A 22,482-nucleotide genomic window follows, 5' to 3' on the forward strand; every position below is an offset into this window, starting at 1 on the left:
CCTAAAATGTCATCACGGGACCTCCAGCAGGCTCTTGCTACTGTTGATGTGAAACTGTATGCCTCTACAACCAGAAAGAGACAACACAAATTTTACATTCATTGGAGGTTTGCAAGGAGGAAACCCTTGCTCTCCATGAAGAACATGAAGGCCAGACTGAAGTTTGCCAGAGTGAATCTAGACAAAGACCAGGACTTGTGGAATAATGTTCTTTGGACAGATGAATCTAAAATTGAATTATTTGGACACCAGAAAAGAGGACATTCTTGGCGTAAACCAAATACAGTATTCCAGGAAAATAATCTCATGCCAACTGTGAAGCATGGAAGTGGAAGTGTCATGTTTTGGGGATGCTTTGCTACAGCAGGACCTGGTCAGCTCACCAACATAGAATCCACCATGTATTCTATTGTGTATAAGAGGGTGCTTAAGGAACATGTGAGATCATCTGTGAAAAAAATTAAAGCCGAAGTGAAAGTAGACCCAGCAAAATGACAATTATCCAAAACATGCCAGTAAATCCACCAAGGACTGGCTGAAAAGGAAGAAATTCATGGAATGGCCGAGTGAAAGCCCAGATCTTAATCCTATTGAGATGCTGTGGGGTGACTTGAAACGGGCTGTACATGCAAGAAACCCCTCAAACATCTAACAGCTGAAAGATTTTTTTTTATTTGGTTTAATGAGTAAAACAATGTTAATTTATGTTATTCACCGACAATTACTAAATCACTTTCTTTTCCACTGATAAAGAAAAACAAGATCAGGCATTGATATGTGAACATTTTAAGAAATAACTGAATATTTAACGGGGTGTCCTAATTTTTTCACATGACTGTAAATATAAACTACTGTTCAATTGGGGTCATTTAGAAATTTCCTCCTTTTTGAAAGAAAAGCACAGTTTTTTTTCAATGGAAATAAAATTAAATTAATTAGAAAAACACTCTATATATTATTAATGCGGTAAATGACAATTCTAGCTGGAAACGTCCGGTTTTAATGCAATATCTATGTACGTAGTTTTGTAAAGAGGCCCATTTACAGCAAACATCACTCAAGTGTTCTAATGGTACATTGTGCTTGCTAGTTGCCTTAGAAGTATAATAGATGATTAGAAAACCTTGTACAATTATGTTGGCACAGCTCAAAACAGTTTTGGTGGTTAGAGAAGCTATAAAACTGATCTTCCTTTGAGCTAGTTCGGTATCTGGAGCATCACCTTTGTCGGTTTGATTAAACGCTTAAAATGGCCAGAAAAAGACAACTTTTACATGAAACCTGACAATCTGTACTTAGAAATGAAGGCTATTCCATAAGAGAAATTGCCAAGAAATTGAAGATTTCCTATAACGCTGTGTGCCACTCCCTTCAGAGAGCAGCACAGACAAGACCTAACCAGAGTAGAAAGAGAAGCGGGAGGCCCCACTGCACAACCAAGTAAGAAGACAAGTAGATAAGAGTCTCTAGTTTGAGAAATAGATGCCTCGCAGGTTCTCATCCAGCAGCTTCATTAAACAGTACCCGTAAAACGCCAGTGTCAATGTCGACAGTGAAGAGACAACTTCGGGATCCTGGCTTTCAGGGCAAAAAAGCCATATCTGAGACAGGCTAATAAAAGGAAACAATTAATATTGGCAAAAGAACACAGACATTGGACAGAGGAAGATTGGAAAAAAGTGTTATGGACAGACGAATCATAGTTTGAGGTGTTTGGTCTTTAGATCAAAGAGAAGAACATTTGTGAGATGCAGAACAACTGAAAAGATGCTGGAAGAATGCTTGATGTCATCTGTCAACCATGGTGAAGGTAATGTGATGGTCTGGGGTTGCTTTGGTGCTGGTAAAGTGGGAGATGTGTACAAGGTCAAGGATTTTAAATAAGGAAGGCTATCACTCCATTTTGCAACGCCATGCACCCTGTGGACAACGCTCGATTGGAGTCAATTTCATCCTACAACATGACAATGACCCAAAGCACACCTCCAAATTATGCAAGAACTATTTAGAAAAGAAGCAGGCAGCTGGTATTTTATCTGTAATGTAGTGGCCAACACAGTCAACAGCTCTTAAACTCATTGAGCTGTTGTGGGAGCAGCTTGACCGTATGGTATGCAAGAAGTGCCTATCAAGCCAATCCAACTTGTGGGAGGTGCTTCTGAATATGTGGAGTAAAGTTTCTCCAGATTATCTCAACAAATTAACAGCTAGGATGCCATAGGTCTGCAAAGCTGAAATTGTTGCAAAGGGAGCATTCTTTGATAAAAGCAAAGTTTGAAGGAGAATATTATTTGAAAATAACAATCCTTATTTCGAACATGGTCAATGTCTTGAGTATATTTTCTATCATTTTGCAAGTCATTTGAAAAATTAAAGTGTGACTTTTGAAGGAAAACACAAAATTGTCTCGGTGACCCCAAATTTTTGAACGGTAGTGTAATTAATATAAGAATAATTTGTATAAATATGTAACCATGTAGCTAGAAAGTATGAGGCCATATAGATGACCATATTCAGAGATTTGTTTCCCAACCTTGAATGAGTTCACCCTCTATCAGATCAGAACATCATTAATCATGAGAACAGTGAAAGTTTTCTGCTTGTGATAAAACTACTGCTATTTTTGCCCTTAATCTGTGAGTTTTTAGTTGATTTCAAGGCAGCAGGAGAGAGAGAAAAAAAAGCCCGTCGCCCTATCTATCTTTTCAAACTATGCTGACAAACTAACTCGCATTCTCAAACTGCCCTACTCGTATCGAACCAATGCTTGGCAAGATGAATTTGCCCAATTGCACACTCTCCTCCGTTGGTGAGGTGACTGTATGTTGAAATGAAAGAAGAAGAAATGTCTATCCTTGAAAAGGCTTTTTGATAAGGACGACCTAAAAGTCCAAATTGTAGCCTATCAGATATGCCCAAGGAACACCTAGAGTGAAATGGCATGCCTACAGTGAGCCGGGGCTGTAAAACCCATCATCTATGCCTAATCTCATTGATGCGCTCTGCTGTCTGCATGACGCTTTATCTGTCATATGAAAGAAACTCTTATATTATATTGCAACTGCACATTGACGGACACCTGCTGTGGACTGTAGCACAAACAGCAATTCCATGAAACATCCAGTCGTCATGTCTAATCTTTTAAGGCAGGATCTTAAGTTCTTTATGTTTTGTTCCTTTTGTATTCATGGTTCATTTTTTTTTATATAGTCAAGTCAATAAATGTGGTAAAATGTTCTTCCTATTCACATAATCTTCCTTTCTATCATTATTCTGCATATTTATACACATTTATTCACATTTTAATTTCTACTTTACACTTTGTTTATATTCTGTTTTTAGAAAAACCTTTTAGTATCTGTCCAGTGACTAAGGATAGAATAGACCACAATCACATGACGTCACAACTCCGCCCCCCTGACTGGAGCCGCCATATTGTCCGTCAGCTCGTCGTGTTTACACATTACCGCTACGTACATGCCTCCTATTGCGGCGTGTTTTTCTGCTGGTATACATTAATAATCAAAATAGTGAAGGCGTGTGTGGCGGTTGGACTTGAAAATCTACCGTATTCCGAGAGACCCGAAGATGAGAGTGAGATGGACTGCTGCGATTCGTCGAGAAAACTGGGCACCAAACGATCACCACAGAATATGTAGTAGTCATTTTATACCTGGTAAGATGCATTTAATATATATTTAGAGGGTTTTGGGCTGACAACCACAATTAAGATCATTGCGAGGCTAATCGCCGACAACATACAGTTTCAAATTCTAGGTGTTTATTTCTTCCGCCATCATTATTTTTTGAATAATATTTAGCTGGTACCAAGTGAAAGAAGCTGGCCTTGTCAACAGATCATCAGTTAAACAGGTGTTTCCAAACTTTTTGCAAAGGGGGCCAGATTTGGTGTGGTAAAAATGTGGGGGGCTACCTTGGCTGATTTACGTAGAACAATATATTTAAACAAATTTTAGCAAGCCTTTCTGTGTGTCACATTTGCTTTATTATTCTTTTTTTTAATTCATAATATTCAACAATCTCGCCTTTGTGGCGTTCTCTTTTGACACTCGGGCTCTTGCGAAATACTGCTGCTATGAAATTAAACTAGCTTCAAGTTGCTATAATTTCTCGCTGCGTATCTTCCCTGTAATGTTGTCGTACATGTCAGCGTGTCTTGTTTGGTAATATCGCGTCACATCGAACTCTTTGAAAACAGCGACTGTCTCTTTGCAAATGAGGCAGACACAGCTGTTGCGTATTTTATTGAAGAAATAGTCCAATATCCACCTATCCTTGAAGCGTCGGCCATCGCAGCCAACTTTTTTTTTTATTGATTGTCGCCATTTTAGAAAATTGGAACTAAAGGGTCACACGGGGTAATGTTGCTTAGAGTGCTGCTCTTAAAGTTTTTCAAAGTTTTGTGAGAATAGGCTGAGTTTCTGTGGACAAGATAGTTGTAGATACAGGGTAGCAGATGTCAGGCAGAGACGGCGAAGACAGCGGGTCGAAAAATATCGATTTAGGCATCAAATATGGATCTGGCGAATGGATTGACCGAAGCTTTTCCACATAACGCCTTTTATGCAACACATCCAATGAGTTTACAGCGTCTGAAAGCACCGGGGCTTCCATGAATTGCACTATAAATTGCACGATAAATTGAGACCATTGAGAATACGGACACACAATGACGGACAGTATGGCGGCACAACACAGCGATCACGTGATTGTGTGACGTTGGTGATTGGGGTCTATAGCCTTTTGGTCTATTGGATAGCACAAACACTACACATTTAAATCATAGAATAAAATGGCAAAGTCACATTAACTCGTTCAGTGCCATTGACGATGACAGACGTCCATTCATGTGACTCTATTCATGCTTCTATTGTGAATTTAAATTAGTTTGTCACTTGTAGACTTCAATCAATGAGGTAAAAGACATTATACTTCTTAAAAGCCCAGCACAGGAAAAAGTCAAAGGTTAAGTAGTGTGAGACTTGCCTTCTCCTGGCTCTGGTTGTAATGATAAAGGAATTTGGCACATTCGCTATAATTTGCCCACGTCTTGTTGTTTGCTGCGGAGATCTCCCACGTCCCGTTGCTGTCACATCGACGGTATGCTCGTCCTACACAGCAAGCACAACAGCCTTAGTTATCTTTCTTTTCAACATTGTCATGAAATGAGAAAGTACTGTGCACTTGGTCTCCTGAATAAATGTAGGGTACACACATGTAGACTAATGTAATTTGATTATTTCAGCCTTTCTTCCCTTGTCCTCATATTCCACAAAGGCCCATTTAAAGAATTTCTCTAATAGATTATCTTGTGGTATAGGGATCGTTAATACTGATTTTTTTCCACTCTGGTCTGCTTGTAGCTTACAATTGTGAGTGTTAATGTTGTCCAATGTTTATGATGGCAAACCTCTGGGTGTGTGGTCAACATAGAGTAGGGTCGAGCCACAGATTCTTTCAGATTGTGAAGTGAACCACAATGATTTTGAATAATTAGGAAGGGACCTGCTTTGCTTTTTTCTCGTCATGTGGTGGCTGTTTCAAAATTTCAAAGTGTTTGCACCCCACTTCGTATTCCAGCGTAAATAATTACATAGCTCCCTCGTGATCACAAACGACTGTTAAGTTGGATTAATAATATCCTGACCCACATGCTCCTTTACTCTGGCTAGAGATTAACACTCTCAGAATGAGGGTCATGGTGTTTTCCATATTCTTCTGTTACCTTTTTCTTTTTTTCTTTTTAAAAGCGTTTTTTGCATTTATTTATTTTTAATACTGGGACTTGAAGCATTCAGTCCACAGTTTTAAAAGTTGTAATTCTCATATTACAACTGTTATTATATCAGAAGAACAGCCCGTGTTATTTTAAAGTGGCACAGAATGTTTTATTTTATTTATTTTTTTACATCATTTTTTTTATTACCTTGAATGCCATTTTACCAGGTTTACACAACAATTTGTGCGATTTATGGAGGTGACAGGGGAAAAAATTGACAAGGACAGGAATTGGTCCAGCAGCAAAAGAATTCTACTGAATCAAAATAAATATAGATATATAATCTAAATAATGCTTTATTTAAATGCTCTATGCTTAAAGTGGCACATTTAAGACCCTCCATTTATGCAAGACACAGTTTGAAATATTAAAAAATGACTTTCTCTTTTAGTCTCTCTTTAAACAATAGTGGCAAAAAAGGTGGCCAACTTATCGACAATACTAGCAATGACACAACAAAACTACAGTGGAATGAAAAAACATCTGAACCTTTTGGAATTTCTCATATTTCTGCATAAAATCACCATCAAATGTGACCTTTGTCAAAATTAAACAGATAACAAAACAGTGTCTGCTTTGACTAAAACCACCCAAACATTTATAGGTTTTCATATTTTAACGAGGATCGCATGCAAACAATGACAAAGGGGGAGAATAAGAAAGTGAACCAAATTATACCACACAATTTTAAGTCAGGTGTGTGCCCAATCACTTATGAGTGGTTTAAAAATAAATATTAAATGTGATGGTTCACTTACTTATTTTCCCCCCTTCTGTCATTGTTTGCTTACTATCCTCATTAAAGTATGAAAACCTATCAATGTTTAGTTGGTTTTAGCTAAAGCAGACACTGTATTTTCATCTGTGTTATTTTAAGATCAGATCACATTTGATGGTGATTTTATGCAAAAATGTGAAAAATTCCAAAAGGTTCAGATACTTTTTCATTCCACTGCATTCTAAAATATAAATATTACTTTGAAAACCTTTGCATTATTCTATGATACTACAATGACTTTGGGTACATTCTGGGTTTGTGCCGTTTTCACCCGCAGGATCAGGTTATAAAAGGAATCTAATAAACTAGACTAGACCATTTTATCCTAAGGTTTGGTATGGCTCATAGAGGGAATGCATTTGGAAATTTTATGCTTGGGAATTCGGGATTCCAATTAATCTTCAATTTACGTCAAAAACGTTTTGATAATAATTCAATTTAATTCACTAGTTCACAGTTGTCCGACTTTCAGGAATGATTCTTTAAAATGAATTATTGTTTTAGGAAACAATGGCTGCAGCAAAACAGTTAAATTGAATTTCTTATTTTTGGGGCTTGTGCTATCCCACGACAGCTACAATATTTTGAAGATATCTTAAGAACGTTGAGGAAAATCAGCTTGATGCTACTAATGACTTCATGTTCATGTTCACGATCTCACCTCTGTGGTTGAAGTCGTAGATGTACTCCGGGCATGAGGTGGACACAAGCTTTCCTGCAGAACTTTCAGGCCAACACACAATGCCGTCCCATTCTGGTGAGCAGTTACCACCTATGGAGGTGACAGAAGAGCAACATAGCATCACATCACATACTACACAGTCAGTGTTTCCCACCAATGAACGAGAGGCCCGCCACAGTCTCGTTTGGGCCCGCCACAGTCTCGTTTGACCCCTCCCCCCGCCGAAAAAAAAATAAAATAAAATAATAATAATCAGATGCGTCAGTCAGCCGATTACACAGCTGTAGCCCACTCCACTCTAGTACCCGCGCGAGCGAGAGCACGCGCGTGCGTGCGTGCACACACACGGACAAGCGCCAACAGGTCGCGCTCATAGACGGGACTACTAGCCTGGTACACCAGACTCATAGCTGTGCTATGCAGGCATGAAAATCTCTCACCTTTCGGCGAAATTCGCCGTTTTGAAGTCAAAAAGGTCGACCTACGTGAATTGCGTAGATCCGAGGAGAAATTAATTATTATTATTATTATCATCATGTGATTAACTTAGTACGTAAACTGAGCACTTAAGAAATCCGTTCTTTAAAAAAGTGACACTTGGACAGTCAGCAAATCCTTCTAGATGCTTCGCTGACGAGAACCAATCATCGGCCCAAGCTGCCTTCCATTATTCCAAACGCGCGCACACCTTACGTGTACATGGAGTGCTCGGAGAGCCTTTGGTTGCATTGCAAAGCTGCGAAAACAAAAAGCAGGCCTTATCCACACCGGGGCTGACCAGTGCGCAGCATACACACTTGCCTGTATTTGCCAGCAGATTGAATTTGGTGAGTAATGGTTTCAATCGTTTTCACATTTTGCGATATAAAAAAGTTAATGCCATTCGTTGCAGCTTGCGTTGAACACTGCCAGAGCTAGCCAAATCTCCCATGAAAAAACAATAGCTCCCGTTAAATTGGCGGCAAGCTTGTGTATTTAGCGGTAATATAAACGAAGAAACACACTGTTGAGTCAAATTAAGCGGCATGCTCTCGGATGGAGGGGGGCGCCTCGTATCGCTCCCGTCGTCCACCTGAGACGCGTTATTTTCGGCTGGGACTTGAGCTGACGGCCGGTGTCGGCACAACACCGGCCCGACGAGTGGTGGGAATGACTCTTGTTTCTTAAAGCTTTTCAGAAATACAGGGATCCCTCGTTTTTCGCGGTTAATGGGGACCAGAACCCGCCGCAATAAGTGAAAACCGCGAAGTAGCCCCCCACCCCCTCCCCATTTTTTTGTGCGTGTTCAATGTATTTATTCAGATTTTACATTGGAAAATAGATACATATATATAAGACATGTTTTTTCACATTTTTCACCAAAGTATCATTTATAAATGGTTTTCAAGCACTTCAAAATGTAAGAATTATGATAAGTTTTAAACATGTTACTGCCCCACCGAATTATTTTTAAACAAGAATAAAGTAGTAAGAAAATGATTGGCTTTATTAAATGCTTCATAGTGAGTCTACTCAAACCCTCTCAGGCTTTGTTAAACGGTGATTGACACATGTGCAAAGTTTTTATTTTTATATATATATTTTTTGTTTGAAGCAGCTTATTTGATTGAATAATAAAGACACAAATGTCCGAGCCAAAATGTGGCCCAAACACAAAACAACATTACTTCAATGGAAAAATGTGTTTCAATCAAGAAAAATAGTTCTCAAATGCTTTTTTTGTCTCAAATTTATTTTTGCAATCAAAAACGATTTTTTTTTTATTGAAGTGACTTTTTTGGGATTAAAAGTATATACTGTATTTTGATTGAAGCAACTTTGTTTTTGATAGAAGTAACTTTGTTTTTTGATTGAATAATAAAAACACAAATCTACCTCCATTGTTATTGAGAGAGAAAGAAATTAAGAAAGATTTCAAACTAAAAGCCACCGGGGAGTGTTTTTTTTTTTTTTTTTAATATTTATATTTCATTACATAGACATGCTTCGTAGGGAAAGGAGATTGAGGGATAAAAAAAAGGAGTTGGATGAGGCTGCTAAAGGCAGTGGATACCTCATCAGCTGGGTGAATAGCAGACCTGGTAAGAACAAGTTTGCAAGGATAGTCGGGTATTAAATACAATTATAAACACAATTACAATGTTATTTTTCTATAAGATTTTATGTCATTGCTTTATTAATCATTAGGTGCTAGAGTTGTTAAGTATGGATAATAACGAAATAATAGTTTTGAAAAAACTGTGCTTTTGGTGGCTCAGTGACCATCTGATGTGGTTTGTTCTCAGATGAACAAGTTGAGGAAGGAAGTTTTAATGCAGAGGTTGAAGGTAGAAAAGAGGCAGACTGACTGAGTCACAGCCAGAAAGTGTTGATGACAGTTTTGATTTCTATTCACTGTTGCCCCTCCCAATTAAAGTATGTCACAGTCACAGCCAATTATTATCTAAAGCTGGTTAAAATTGATGTTGTTTTAAGGTGTATTAAATACTTGTTCATGTGCCCCTTTTGATATACGAGCACCTGCCCCTCCACCGGTCTCTGCACGGCCCTGCTGAAACACAGTGTGGGCCGACAGAGCTCAATATTTTGTTGGGGTGTACAGTGTACTGGAACATATTTCCTCCACACCCTTCTCACCTTTTTAACCCCTGACCCATTTTCATGCCTGGCTATGAGAGTATGAGTCTGGCCACCATTCAGCAGAAAAAAATTTCCAGGGGGGAGCCAGCCACAGCAAATAGACAGCGGAGCGGACCAATCAGCGACGGGCTAACGCGACGTCGGTAAAGCGACAAGAAACTAGCGAGAGACATTTCAATATATTCAACATGGCTAGCGCGAGACAGACTATTGGTTTTAGCGACTCGATGTGTTTTTGGTCATGTAAAACTGAATTTACCCCGGATTGGAACATATTGCCGCTGAGTCTGGTGTACCAGGCTACGGGACTACTGTCTGCTGCATTCTGCTGCATTTGGCGCGATCCGGCGACACCGCATACAGCAATTTATATTACATTCAGTGGTCTCAAAATGCCCTAAAGAGATACACCAGGCTTGAAAATGTACACAAACACCCTACCCTGAGGGTCAGAGACCCTCCCACCACAGTCTCCTAAAATCCTGTGGGAAACACTGACAGTTCTGTACAAAAGCAGCAGTGTGTTGGCCTTAAAAAAAAAAAAAAGTGGGCCACAAGAATGACCTTTACAGAGTAAATGAGCAACCCTTTAGTGCACTGTGGGTCAAGCAGAGAGCACACATTGTTGTCCTTCCATCCAGTGTGAGGCAATTAAGACTTCTAATCACAGTATTTTAAACATGCTGAGTGGTTCTGAATGACAGATCTTCGTTATAAATAGCGTGCCCAATCTCTTGCAAAAAGTCAACTGGCAAAATAATTTAGCTAACCCTAATCAATATTTAATTATCTTAGACTTAAAATATAATCCCTAATGATTAGTCACAATAAAAGGTGAAAATAAAGAGGTGAAGAAATCACAAATGAATTGGATTAAAAAATGAAAAAAACATGCATTTGGAATTTTTATCGCTCTAAAGAAAGCCTTTGATCACACAATTTTACTCAAAAAACTACAACTGTACGGTATCAGGGGGGTTGCTGGGAAGTAGCTGAGAAATTATCTAACAGGAAGGGTACAATAAAAAAATGGTCATCGGAATATCTCTCATGGGGTCTCTCAATGGTCTGTTTTGGGACCAAAATTATTTATTATATTAATGATGCATATAATGCATCTTAATTTATAAAATTTATACTTTTTGCAGATGACACCAACATATTCTAGAGTTGTGAAACTCTAAATGAACTGGTGACTACTGTAAATGAGGAATTCAGTAAATAAAGAAGTGGATGGATATTTATAAATTATCATTTGACATAAAGGAGACAAAAATAATGTTTAGTCACCTTCATTATAACCCAGAATTACAGATAATGAAAGCTGGGGTCCCAATCAATACCCCAATAGCAGGCGACTGCATGCCGCATCCGGCTTCAGCTCGCCAGATCCGCATAGATACTGTATCACACCCGCTTAACGTTAGTGCGCCAGATGCGGCCCGTATCAGCACAATGACAATCCAAATGACAGCTTATGCAATGTTCCGGGAGGGGAGGGCGGACCGTGCAGACCGGATGCGCTCAAACTCTGAAATTTAACGGTTGACATGTGACGTCACTATCAGTGCGCACCTGAAAGGCAACGAAACAGAAGAGCACGCAGGAGTCACGAAAAATCCGCGGACGGCAAATTTGTATGGTAAGTGCTTTATTCAAAGTCATAATCGCGTTTGGAAGTCACTGCTTGACTGCTAAACAAGTTATTCAATCCAGTATTAATAAAATGGCCGGTGTATTCAAGTGATCCGCCATGTCTACGAGTTAAATAATTCAAAATTTGTTGCATAACAACATATGGAGGGAAAAAGCATTTACTCTGTGTTGCTGTGAATGTTTAAAAGTTTTAATACTATTAGTCAAACTGAGCCCCTCCTCCTTGTGTTCTCCTTGGCCTCACATCATCTCCAGATCAACAGCTCACCTCCAGGTTTGTGACTTTCAGCTAACAAAGAATCTTGTAATCCTGATACTGAGCTCATTTTGGTGTTTTTTCCCCCCCCTAGATCCTGCTCTGCTTGCCTGGCAAAACGCCTGCCTGCCCGTTCACCTGTTCTATCACCAAACGGCCCACTAGATTCATCGACCAATATCTACCACTCCCTCTCATCGTCAATGAATTAGATCTCCCGTGACCACAGAACGTTAACAAATACAATATGTTGTTTACAGTCTAAAAATGGGTCATCTTTAAACGCCAAAAAGTATGTTTATTTCATATTTCACGCAGTGTTTTATGCTCCTAAATGAAATGGACTGCTTGGATGTTTGTGGAAGCGATTGTTTATATATTAAAATTTTGAATCCCGCGCCATGAAAATGAGTAACTTAAGGCTCCAGTCCTGGGTTTAGGAGGAATGCGAATTTGATGTCACCCGGGTCAACATCTCACAATACAGCATTGCTTTATAGCATGCAGATGGACTGCGGATTCAGCTGATTTTGCGGATTAATTTGTTTATTTTTCGCATCACGCCAGCCAAATGTGCTGCAGAAAACTGTTGCTGCACCAGGGAGATGCGTGTGAGTCTTTTTGGGTTTCAAAAGGTTCTCATTCACCACGGGTATTGGCCAACACAAGCCCTACTACTGTGGGACCATTGGATCTAGAGGAAGTAAGTAAACAACGTAATTTGTATTATGTCAAATACTGGGATCATGGCACACGTTTTAATGCGGAGGTGGCTTGCATTTTGTGGCTGATTGTCCACCGAGAATGCCATTCGACCGGCGGCTAGTCGCACCTCCCCTCGGTCCTTCGCGTGCCAGCCGGAAGAGCGCTATACTTGGCTTATTGCCCTCTTCGTGTGCCCGGTGTTCTGTCAAATTTTCGACCCCATCAGAAATTGCAACTTTGTGTTAACAATGGCCGCGAATACAGCGATTACAAAGTAAATACTACAAGCTTTCTTTGAGTAAAGGACTATTTATTTATGTTTGATCATTGACGGACATGTAGAAAAGTTCTCAGACACATCCATGTTAGCTGCACAACAACTGCACAACGCTCTCTCACTGTTTACGTCTTCACCGTGTAGTAAAGCATTATTTTACACCATATTCGTGTTGACCACGTGGCAGCTACGCGCTCCTCCGACGTCGACTGGTTTGCCCAGCTGCTTCCCCGCCAAATGGGCTCTCCTGCCCGCAGCAGGGGAACAAGTCCGACGAGCTGTAACTTGCTCGCCGGCGGGCGGGAAGCTGATCAGCAAAGACAATCGATAACTCCGCCGCCGTGTAACATGACCCTGGGTAGTTTTGTGTGATTTTTCGCTTCGAAAGCCAAGAAAAATTGGGCTGAATTCTAAATCAGATGAATCCATGACCCTGCCGATGTCATCCTCCTTTTGGGGACACTAGAGCCCTATAATGGTAGGCGTGGCTAAACGGCAGATTGAGACTAATTTCTTGTCATCTGCGCTTTGCCAAATTGTTGTATATAGTTGAATCGTCTCAAAATATGACTCTAATTCGCATAATAATGCTATTTAAGATTTTTTTTCATCCTGTTGTAGGCACTTTAATGTGGAGTTGCTTGTTCCAATTAAAATATTTTGTGAAAAAACTTTTATTGTTATGTTGTTGTATGTTGCAATAATATGTTAGCATTAATAAATGGCATGAAAAAGAAGTGTCGTCATTATTGCTTTTGATAGACAAATTTAATTTGCAATATAAACACATTACACTATGACACATTGAACAAAATGCAACCCAAATTTAATACTGAGATCTTGCCCAGATTGGGTAACACGTGTGCCATATCCATGCCATACATTAATGTCTGTCTGCTACTCTGGACCAATTCTGGCCCAAAACTGGATGCTGATCCGGCAAGTGGCTCCGAAGTTGGGCCGAAATTTGCAGTACATTTACACCTGGCCCATATCCGCTCCAGTTATATTTTGCTATTAGGGTAATGTGTATGAAATATATTTTTAGGAGTTATTATAGATACTAAATTATCATGGAAAGCCCACAGCTGACACATAAAAAACAAAATCTTCAAAAGCCTCTCACTAATAAATAGTGGAAAAAAAAGTTAAGGAAAGTGTTCGAGTAATACAAACAGACGGTGCCTACGAGAAAAGGTACTTCTTCATTAGTCCACGAGGCTCTAGAGATTTTATGTTACCCAGATTTCGAACAACTCGCAAATGTTTTTGTGTGCCTGTATGTAGAGTGAAATCTTGGAACAATTTAGACAATCACTTCAATCACTATCAAAATATCCCAAAATTTAAATTGTTGTGTAAAAATGTGGTGGTGTCACAATATAATTACATTTACTGACATTGTGTTGCTGTTAATGTGCAATTGGTGTATACAATGAAAATTATTTTTAATGAGCCAACTCTGAATTTGTTTGGTTAAGTTGGTTGTCACTTGGTTAATTTTTTTTTTTTCTTGTTTTTTCTCTCTTTCATTGTGTGGACTTAAAATCGAAGGACAGGAGTATCCCACAAAATAAGAATGCTGGACGATATGATCAGGGGTGAGATTAAATAAGTTTTTTTCTTCCCACTCCCTTTCGAGTGCAAATAATTATTCTGAACTACACTGTATTTCTATTTTTTTTTGTGCATGCTCTAAATAAAGCTTCATAACTAGAAAAACAAACAAACATTCAAACTTCTACTATACCATACCCCTGCCCCCCCTCCACACACACACACAAAAGTCCTGTATCATCTATTCCGCCAGAGGCTCATTCAAAATAATTGTCAGCAGACTGATGGAACACAGGCCTCTGATAACAATATCCCCCACTCCTTCTACCCCACCTCGAATTCCTGGTCAATGGTTTGGCACTCATATCATGCCATTATTTAAAACATCTGCCTAACTTTGACCACTAATAACCAGCTTGGGATAAAACCAAAACTATGCTTTCTTTGCAGTCCGTCCATTAAGTTCCTGCAATCAAAGAGGAGCGCGGGGGTACACATTTACCACATTTTTGCTCCTCACTAAATCAAAAAGCAGATTTATGGTATACCTCCTGACCACACATCCTGATCTCTTACTATAGGACCACCTGCACAGCAACGAGCCTAAATTAGACACTCATATAGCATATGCATGTACTGTGTATTTATACGTACTGTACATACATACATACATATACACACTAAATAGGCAAATTAACCACAATGTAAACAAAGATGAGACTATAAGGGAAGTATGGTATTACTGATACAAATGGACCCGACACCCACGGCGTGATTTTAATTATGACCCGCAGATGTCAAAACAGCTGCTGCACTTTTTTCCCCGTTGATGTTATTCTACGCACGGACCACAAACTTCAGCTATTTTTCACCCAAAGCGAGGCATCGATCCCACTTCCCACCACACTGTCCTCCCTGCCTCCCCCCACGCTAGCCTCAGTGTGTTTCCCCTCAATGAGAAGCTTGTCTGGGACTTGGGTGTATTTTGAGTACAAATAACAAGAGCATACAGTACAGAGAGAAAGAGAGTTGATATAATACAGAGAGTGTTTTTTTTCCTGAGGAAATCTAGAACAGCATTGAGGCAGTTTGGTGGAACTTTTGTGCTGCACTTTTTTGATCATTTCGTTTTTGTTTGATTAAGTTTGTTCCTTGCTTTGATTGTTTTCCCTTGGTTTCTTGTTTTTGTCAACTAATTTGGTTATTATTTATTTACATGTTCTTGTTAGGTCTCCCTCTGTTATTTTTGTATCCCAAGTGTTTCTCATTGTCTTGTCAATTTCTTTGTGTTTAGTTACTTGTCAATTTCTTTGTGTTTAGTTCTCTGCTTTTCTTAAGTTTGTGTCCTTGTAGTGTTTTTTGTACATCTTTTTGGATTTTGCACATACAGCCCAACCTTTCTTCCCTGCAACTTGGTCCATTCACAGACTCACTTCGCTCCTTGCCACTGTAAACTGCAATCCCAAACTGTGGAAACAGTTTATAACTATGAAAGTCGCAGTGCTGTTTTTGGCAGCCCTTTTAATTTTAGTCTTAGTCTTTTCCACAAAAATACTTATTAGTCTTAGTCATATTTTAGTCATTTCAAAATGTGTTAGTTTTAGTCTAATTTTAGTCGATGAACAAACATTCAAACAAGTTTTAGTCTAGTTTTAGTTAATGAAAAAAATAATAAAAAATTTAAAAAACTAGTATAGTATAGTATAGTATAGTATAGTATAGTATAGTATAGTATAGTATAGTATAGTCAGGGGTGCACATATTTTTTTTGCCCAGGTTCTCAGAGGAGGACCTGGAGATGTGACTTGGTCCTCATTGCGCTTGAGAGCCGACCCGCCTGATGTGAAAAAATTATGACAAGCTTTACTTAGAGCCAATTACCTTTAATTAATTATAGTAACAATTAATGTGTGATTAAAATCAACTGCCACAACAAAATTGCCATTACTTTGAAGTGAAATGTAAAGAAATAAACATAAAAGCACTAATTCAAAATAAAGGGCATTATGCGGCTCCCACATTAAGCCTCAAGCCTTTGTAAAAGTGGGATGTCCTCCTCATAAGAGCTCATTGAACGTGCATGTTTAGCTTTGTGAAATGCTAGCAAAAACACGTTTGTCTGTGCATGGCGCTGTTCTGTTCTTCATTAATTTATTCCGCCACTTATCCATAGGGCGAGTGGGGTCCTGTCTGACATTGATAGTTTGCTTAATTGTCACATGCGCTCGTTTCATTTTCGTGCTTTTCAAAGTTTGGATGGCTGAAATTCTTTGACCATACATAAAATGCGCTGCTCTTATCAGCGACATTCTCCCGGCAAATTTTGTACCACATTTCCGTGCGAGCATCATTTGCTTCTAGCCATGGTACCTCCTGCAGCCACTTTTCAGCAAAAGTCCTTTTTTTCGGTAGCTCCGGTAACGTCTCTGTCGTCTGTCTGTCTTTTGACGGGGGTGGGGGAACGCGGAAATAATTACACTGCCTCTTTGACATTTTGAGAAGTGATTTTCTCGTGCCCGCCGCAAATATAGTGGTCAGCCATTGGTACGCAAAAGCGTATGGAAGCCGTTGAGGGCCAGCGCGTTTGTCTACATCCAGTACACATGCGCGCATACGGACCACTTATGTGCACCCCTGAGTCTAGTCTAGTCTAGTCTAGTCTAGTATAGTATAGCATAGTATAAACTAGTATTGGTTGATGGATACACAAAGTTTTAGTTAAAAAAAAAAAAGGTTTCCAACAATTTCGAATGAACATTGACAGTCAAGTAAACATTTATTTTCACAACACCAGCTTTATTTTGGTGAAATTTACTCAATAAATGCACAAGGTACAAGTCATATGTAGCTTACAATTTATAAGGAACTTAAGGAAGCATACATAACATGTTTGGAAATCAAAATAGGCCAAACCCTGATAACTGTAAAACAACACAAAACTAATAGCCAACTCCTGGCCCACTTAGAACAGGACCAAATTGAATTTCACAGCAGTAACTCAACTGTGGAAGCAGGTAGCACGGTACGCCCGATCCAAAGAGCAAGCGCATTTTCTTTGGCACATTGTTCCTACGAGTCTGGCTTGTATTTGGACACTGTGGCAATACTAGACGACCTTTCGACCTCAGGGATCTGGATGGGAGGAGAGGGATGCATTTGCAAATTCAATTAAAACATTCAGCATTATATACACGACAAGAGTATCTGAATATTCATTTACAGTAGTATGCATGTTGTAATTCAACACATATTGGCTAGACAATGAAAAAGACTAATGTAAAGAGTCTGTAACTGACCTGTTCAGTGTTTTATATAAACTCATTGATCTCATCAATCATTAAAAGTGGGAGGGCTGGCAAAGAATGTCAATATAAATGAATGTTAATATTCGCTGCCAACCTACAAACTGTCTGAAAAACTGACAACTTCACAGCAGAAGGATGAAGAGTCACACGATTAGATGTCTATTACCGTCAATGCAAGTGAATGAAGTAACTATTAATCAAGGTGGAAAAATGGTCTCCGTTACAGACTGTTATGGTAATCCAATGTAGCACGCAGCAACGTGCTTCATAAACAGGGAGATGTTCAGTCATTGTTTGTACACGTATGCTGCATATGTTCAAACCTTATATAGGTCAATTAAGATTTGCTGTCATTTTAAAACTATGGGGAAAAGCAACACATCTTAACACCATCTAGTAGACCGTCCAAATACAGGTTGAAGCACGTGCTGCGTAATTAAATATGGCCAAATGTTCTCCCCATTAAATGTAAGCAGGCTGCACATTCTATGCTTTCAAGGGCTTATTAATTATATCAGCACAGATAAACTAAAATATTAGCCTAAACTCGGCGCTCCCTTTCCACCAAAAAATGTGGAAAATACATATTAAAAGGATTAACGGACCGTTTGCTGAATAAAACTATAGGTCCATGATATCTTAAATGAATTTTAACAACTTACCTTGGCATAAATATCAGCATGTCAAACTTTTAGGTGCTGTCTCAGATTCGTAGTACAGGTATTTTCTTCACCAAGTATGTGCCCACAAGTGTGACGGGCGGGAGCTTCTTTCGGTGGGATTATAGATAAAATGCAACCAGGAATCCTCGCCCATGGAGCCGCCATCAATGTTGATGTTAGATCACTGCTCATCTGGAGTGACTCGGAGGAGTGTGGGGGCGTGCACAAGTCACGTGAATGACGGCTGCCTTGGAAGCAGGATGAACTGACTACAGCACAAAAAAAAAAAAAAAGTTTTACGTGCACAACTATCAAATGTCACGCATTGTGAACATATGACGGGAACGATGGCGCATTTTCACGTCCTTGTCTTCTCGTCAGACATAAATTGGAAATCTTTTAGTCAAGTTAAAGCCTTAAAAGACGCTTTTTCAGCTCGTCACTGTGACATCATCGTCATGGAAAAAAATGTTCGTTGACAAAATGTTTTCATTGTTGTCGTCATTGACGAAAACAGCACTGGAAGGACGTAATGTAGTTGACTGAGCTATAAGGTTTCAAACTCTGTTGCCATTCCAATTAAATATTGGTTAATAGTTTACAGCTAATTTGTGTGGTATGCTTTAAATTAGGAACCATACAGTACATCACTGAAATATTTGTGTGTTATTTCCTTGATAATAATTTTGAGTCTGTGAATGCACTAGGATTTACTATCTACAAACGTATCACCAATGCCCTTACAGAATGAAGCAACAAAGCAAAGCAAGGAACAAAATACAAACAAATAGGTAATGATGAAAATCTGGACAAGACATGCATACCCTACATAGCTATATGAAAATGAAAACCATAATCAGGACGAGACAATAACCAGAAACATAGGGAAACAAATAAGACAAGGTGTAACCTAAAACTAATAAGCAAACAGGTCACCAAAGCTGTAGTTAAAATGTTGACACATAGTTGGTGTAAATGTATTTTCCTAAGTGGGGGATCCGTCCCTACTGATCCCCCTTTGCCTGCTATAATTGGCGGTTTATTCCCCTTTCACAGGCAAGTAGCCAATTAAATAGCATAGTGTATGTCTGTCAAATTCTGCCAAGCAACAAAGTAGACAACATATTAGATTAATTTCCCTGCTAGGTAACTTTGCTGACATTTTCTACATGAAATGAGACATTCAGTTTCTTGGAGTACATCTCTGCCATTGAAGTTGTGTCACAGGTGAAGTGGTTGCTTTGTTGAAGGGAATAGAGGAAATACATGAGCAGGTGTGAAATGTAACACCAGTTAATATAGTATACGGTAGTTATAGAATATAACTATTGTATTGTTATGGTAATAGTTAATATCCCTCCTTCTGACCTTTATTAAGTATAAAATGTGTCCATCCATTTTTTTGTCAAATTTGTTCTCATTAAGATCAGATGATCTCATTCATGTTACTACTCCCTCCTGTTCCCTTACATCCTCCTCCTCCATACAACTGTCTGTCCCCCCCCGCTCGCCTTAGCACCATGGGGAGCCGAGCCACCCGACCTCAGGAACACTGGTTCCCTCCCCCTTTTTTCAAACAAAACTCAAAACTCACCTGTTTAGACTAGCCTATCCACAATAACCACTTAGTTCTGGTCTTTTTAACTGCCCCTATATCTCTTTTAGTATTTTAAATTTCCTTATACTGTACGTTATATACTTTCATTTTCTCACTTTTAATATGTTGAAATGTTTTAAATGATTGGACAGCGACCTTGAGTGCCAGAAAGGTGCCTTCAAATTAAATGTATTATTATTATTATGATTATTATTATTAGATGTACAATCTGAACTGGTCACACGGCACGTACAGTGAAGGACGTAGGTTTGGTCTCAACATTGGTAGGGACGAAATAACAGCATACCCTGCATGTACACTTTTTGCCTGGGACGGGGCATTAATATGATCAAACAGACTGGGTGAACGGGGGTCAGGGCTACATTTCTCACGAATATGAACCTAATTAATTGATAGGCTAAATGATCAATGCAGATTAAATCTGTATTGATTTATACTTTCACTATAACTTTTACGTGTGATAATCCGTTCGTTTCCAACTTTTGTTTTAAAAAAAAACTACTAGAGAAACATTTTTAAAACTAAAAAAGAATAAATCTCTGGATTTTATGAACAAATTTAAATTGCAATAGCTGAACAAAAATTATATTAGCATACACAATAAAGTCCAACTTGTTAATAATCTCTTAAATATCCAGGAATGCAAACAAGATAAACATTTGTCTTAAGACCACTCAAGATTGTCTTTCTAAATAAATATATTAAATATAACAGAAAAAAAAATCTTAGTCAGGGATTAGCAAAAATCCTTCCTTCAGGTAAAACACTACTGCTTTTGTCCACAAGCATCTCTAAAGTGCATCAGTGGGTTGAGCAATTATGGAAAAAAAATCTTTTAATTGGGATGTATTAAACTTTTAACCTAGATTATGATGAATGTATGATTATATGAAAAAAATGATTGCAAAGGCTAAAAATAAAAATAATATAAATAATTTAGAAAATAAATACAGTACATAGATTTTAATTAATAAATGAAATGCATGTGTTGCATTTTTTTTTTTTTTTTTGACTGTCAGCATTTTCCTGTGAAACAGAGACTGAGTCCTGGGACTTCTCTCTCTAATCAGCTTCTTGCTCATGTTTTTCTGGTTCTATAGTTTCGGAGTTCACTGCGTTTCTCACAGTTTAACAGTAGAAAAAACACGCAGGATGACACTTCCTTTTGAGCAACTTCCCACTCGAGTTTAGCAGGTTAGCAAGTTAACACAGTTCAATGTAATGCTAACTCTGATGCAGCTCTGACTTTAAGTAGCAAAATTAGTGGTGTGTTTTCCACCTCCACAACATCTTTTACATTAATTACAGTGGCTGCAACTGGCCGAAACAAAACCTCTAATATCCCTCCTCTTCGAAGGGGGCGGAGGAGGCGGTATGTTGTATTTCTGTGTCGGGGGACTCGGGCTGGCTGTGTGTGCATGAATGTGTGCGTGTGGAAGGGATGAAGTCATCAGCCAATCAAACAAGAGTTTGAGGAAAAAAATTGGACCAGCACATTCAACAAGTGAAAGGGAGTAAATGTAAAACTGAACATAATGAAAATAATTCACTTAATAATGGTTGGGTGAATTCTGTCCTTACAACATATGGGAAGACAATCTAAATGACCTAGATAACTGAACTTATTAGATAATGCAAATAAGGTTGCTTAAAAGTTGGTGGGGACAATTTAAGCATCCCGAAAAGTTGGTAGAGTTATGTCCGTACCATCCCTTTGCAAACCTACGCTCTAGCACACAGTATAAGCAAGCATTAACACTAACACTACTAATATCGCTAGTATCTTTGTAGTGGGATTAATCATCGATCTGTTCCACAGCCACTCTAGCCCCTGAGACTATCTTTTGAAAAAACAACAGTCTAGACATCAAAAGCTCCTTGGCAGGTGGTCAGATGAGAAAAATACAGAAATGAGTCCCCTTCACCCTGAAAAAGCTTGAAAAACTGCATAATCACCGTCATCCTCTGGGTGTTCCGCGCTTTCAAGGCCACACCACAAAGCAACAACAGAAAAAGAACACACCGCATAACTTTGGTCAAAGCTACTAAAAACAGTCCAACATTTTCGACACCATTCTACCACTCCTGCGTAAACACTTACATGGATCACCAGGAAGCTTTCATTGGACTTCGCTTCGTTTTGCTTGTCACTAGTTAAGACCTACATTATGAGAAGGAATTAATCATTTCCAGCTGTATATTTACAAACTAAGTATGACACAACAGAATAAATGGTCTTGTTAAATCAAAATGGCTGACTGTCTTCCCCAGATAGCAGACCGACGTTGAAAAGATGGTGAATCAACATTCTACTGTTGATCTTATATCAGTGAATCAATGTTGACACTCGACGTTGATTTGTTATCACTTTTGCACCCTCGATTAATATTGTTCCGATGTTGAATTTCTTACAAAACTTAAATATTGTTTTGATACTTATTCATAGTAGAACAACGCTGTCTCAATGTTTTCTTTCATTTTTAATGCTGTCTGGGGCATACCGGAACCACTTCTGCACAAAAGCAGCGAATGCATATTCTGATGCG

The 22,482-nt window shown here is 38.8% G+C and overlaps 1 protein-coding gene across 2 annotated transcripts in view; it reads right to left on the reverse strand.

Moving 5' to 3' along the window:
• The window catches only part of pth1r (parathyroid hormone 1 receptor), a 131,609-nt gene that overhangs the window by 38,712 nt on the left and 70,415 nt on the right, over positions 1-22,482 (reverse strand). For both annotated transcript variants that reach the window (XM_057857479.1, XM_057857480.1), the window contains exons 3-4: positions 7,240-7,350; positions 5,008-5,132 (exon numbers count right to left, since the gene is read on the reverse strand). In XM_057857479.1, coding sequence (XP_057713462.1) covers positions 5,008-5,132; positions 7,240-7,350 — 236 coding nt within the window. The remainder of the gene's footprint in view (positions 1-5,007; positions 5,133-7,239; positions 7,351-22,482) is intronic.

Source organism: Corythoichthys intestinalis, chromosome 14, assembly GCF_030265065.1.
Source record: "Corythoichthys intestinalis isolate RoL2023-P3 chromosome 14, ASM3026506v1, whole genome shotgun sequence".
Classification (NCBI taxonomy): Eukaryota; Metazoa; Chordata; class Actinopteri; order Syngnathiformes; family Syngnathidae; genus Corythoichthys; species Corythoichthys intestinalis.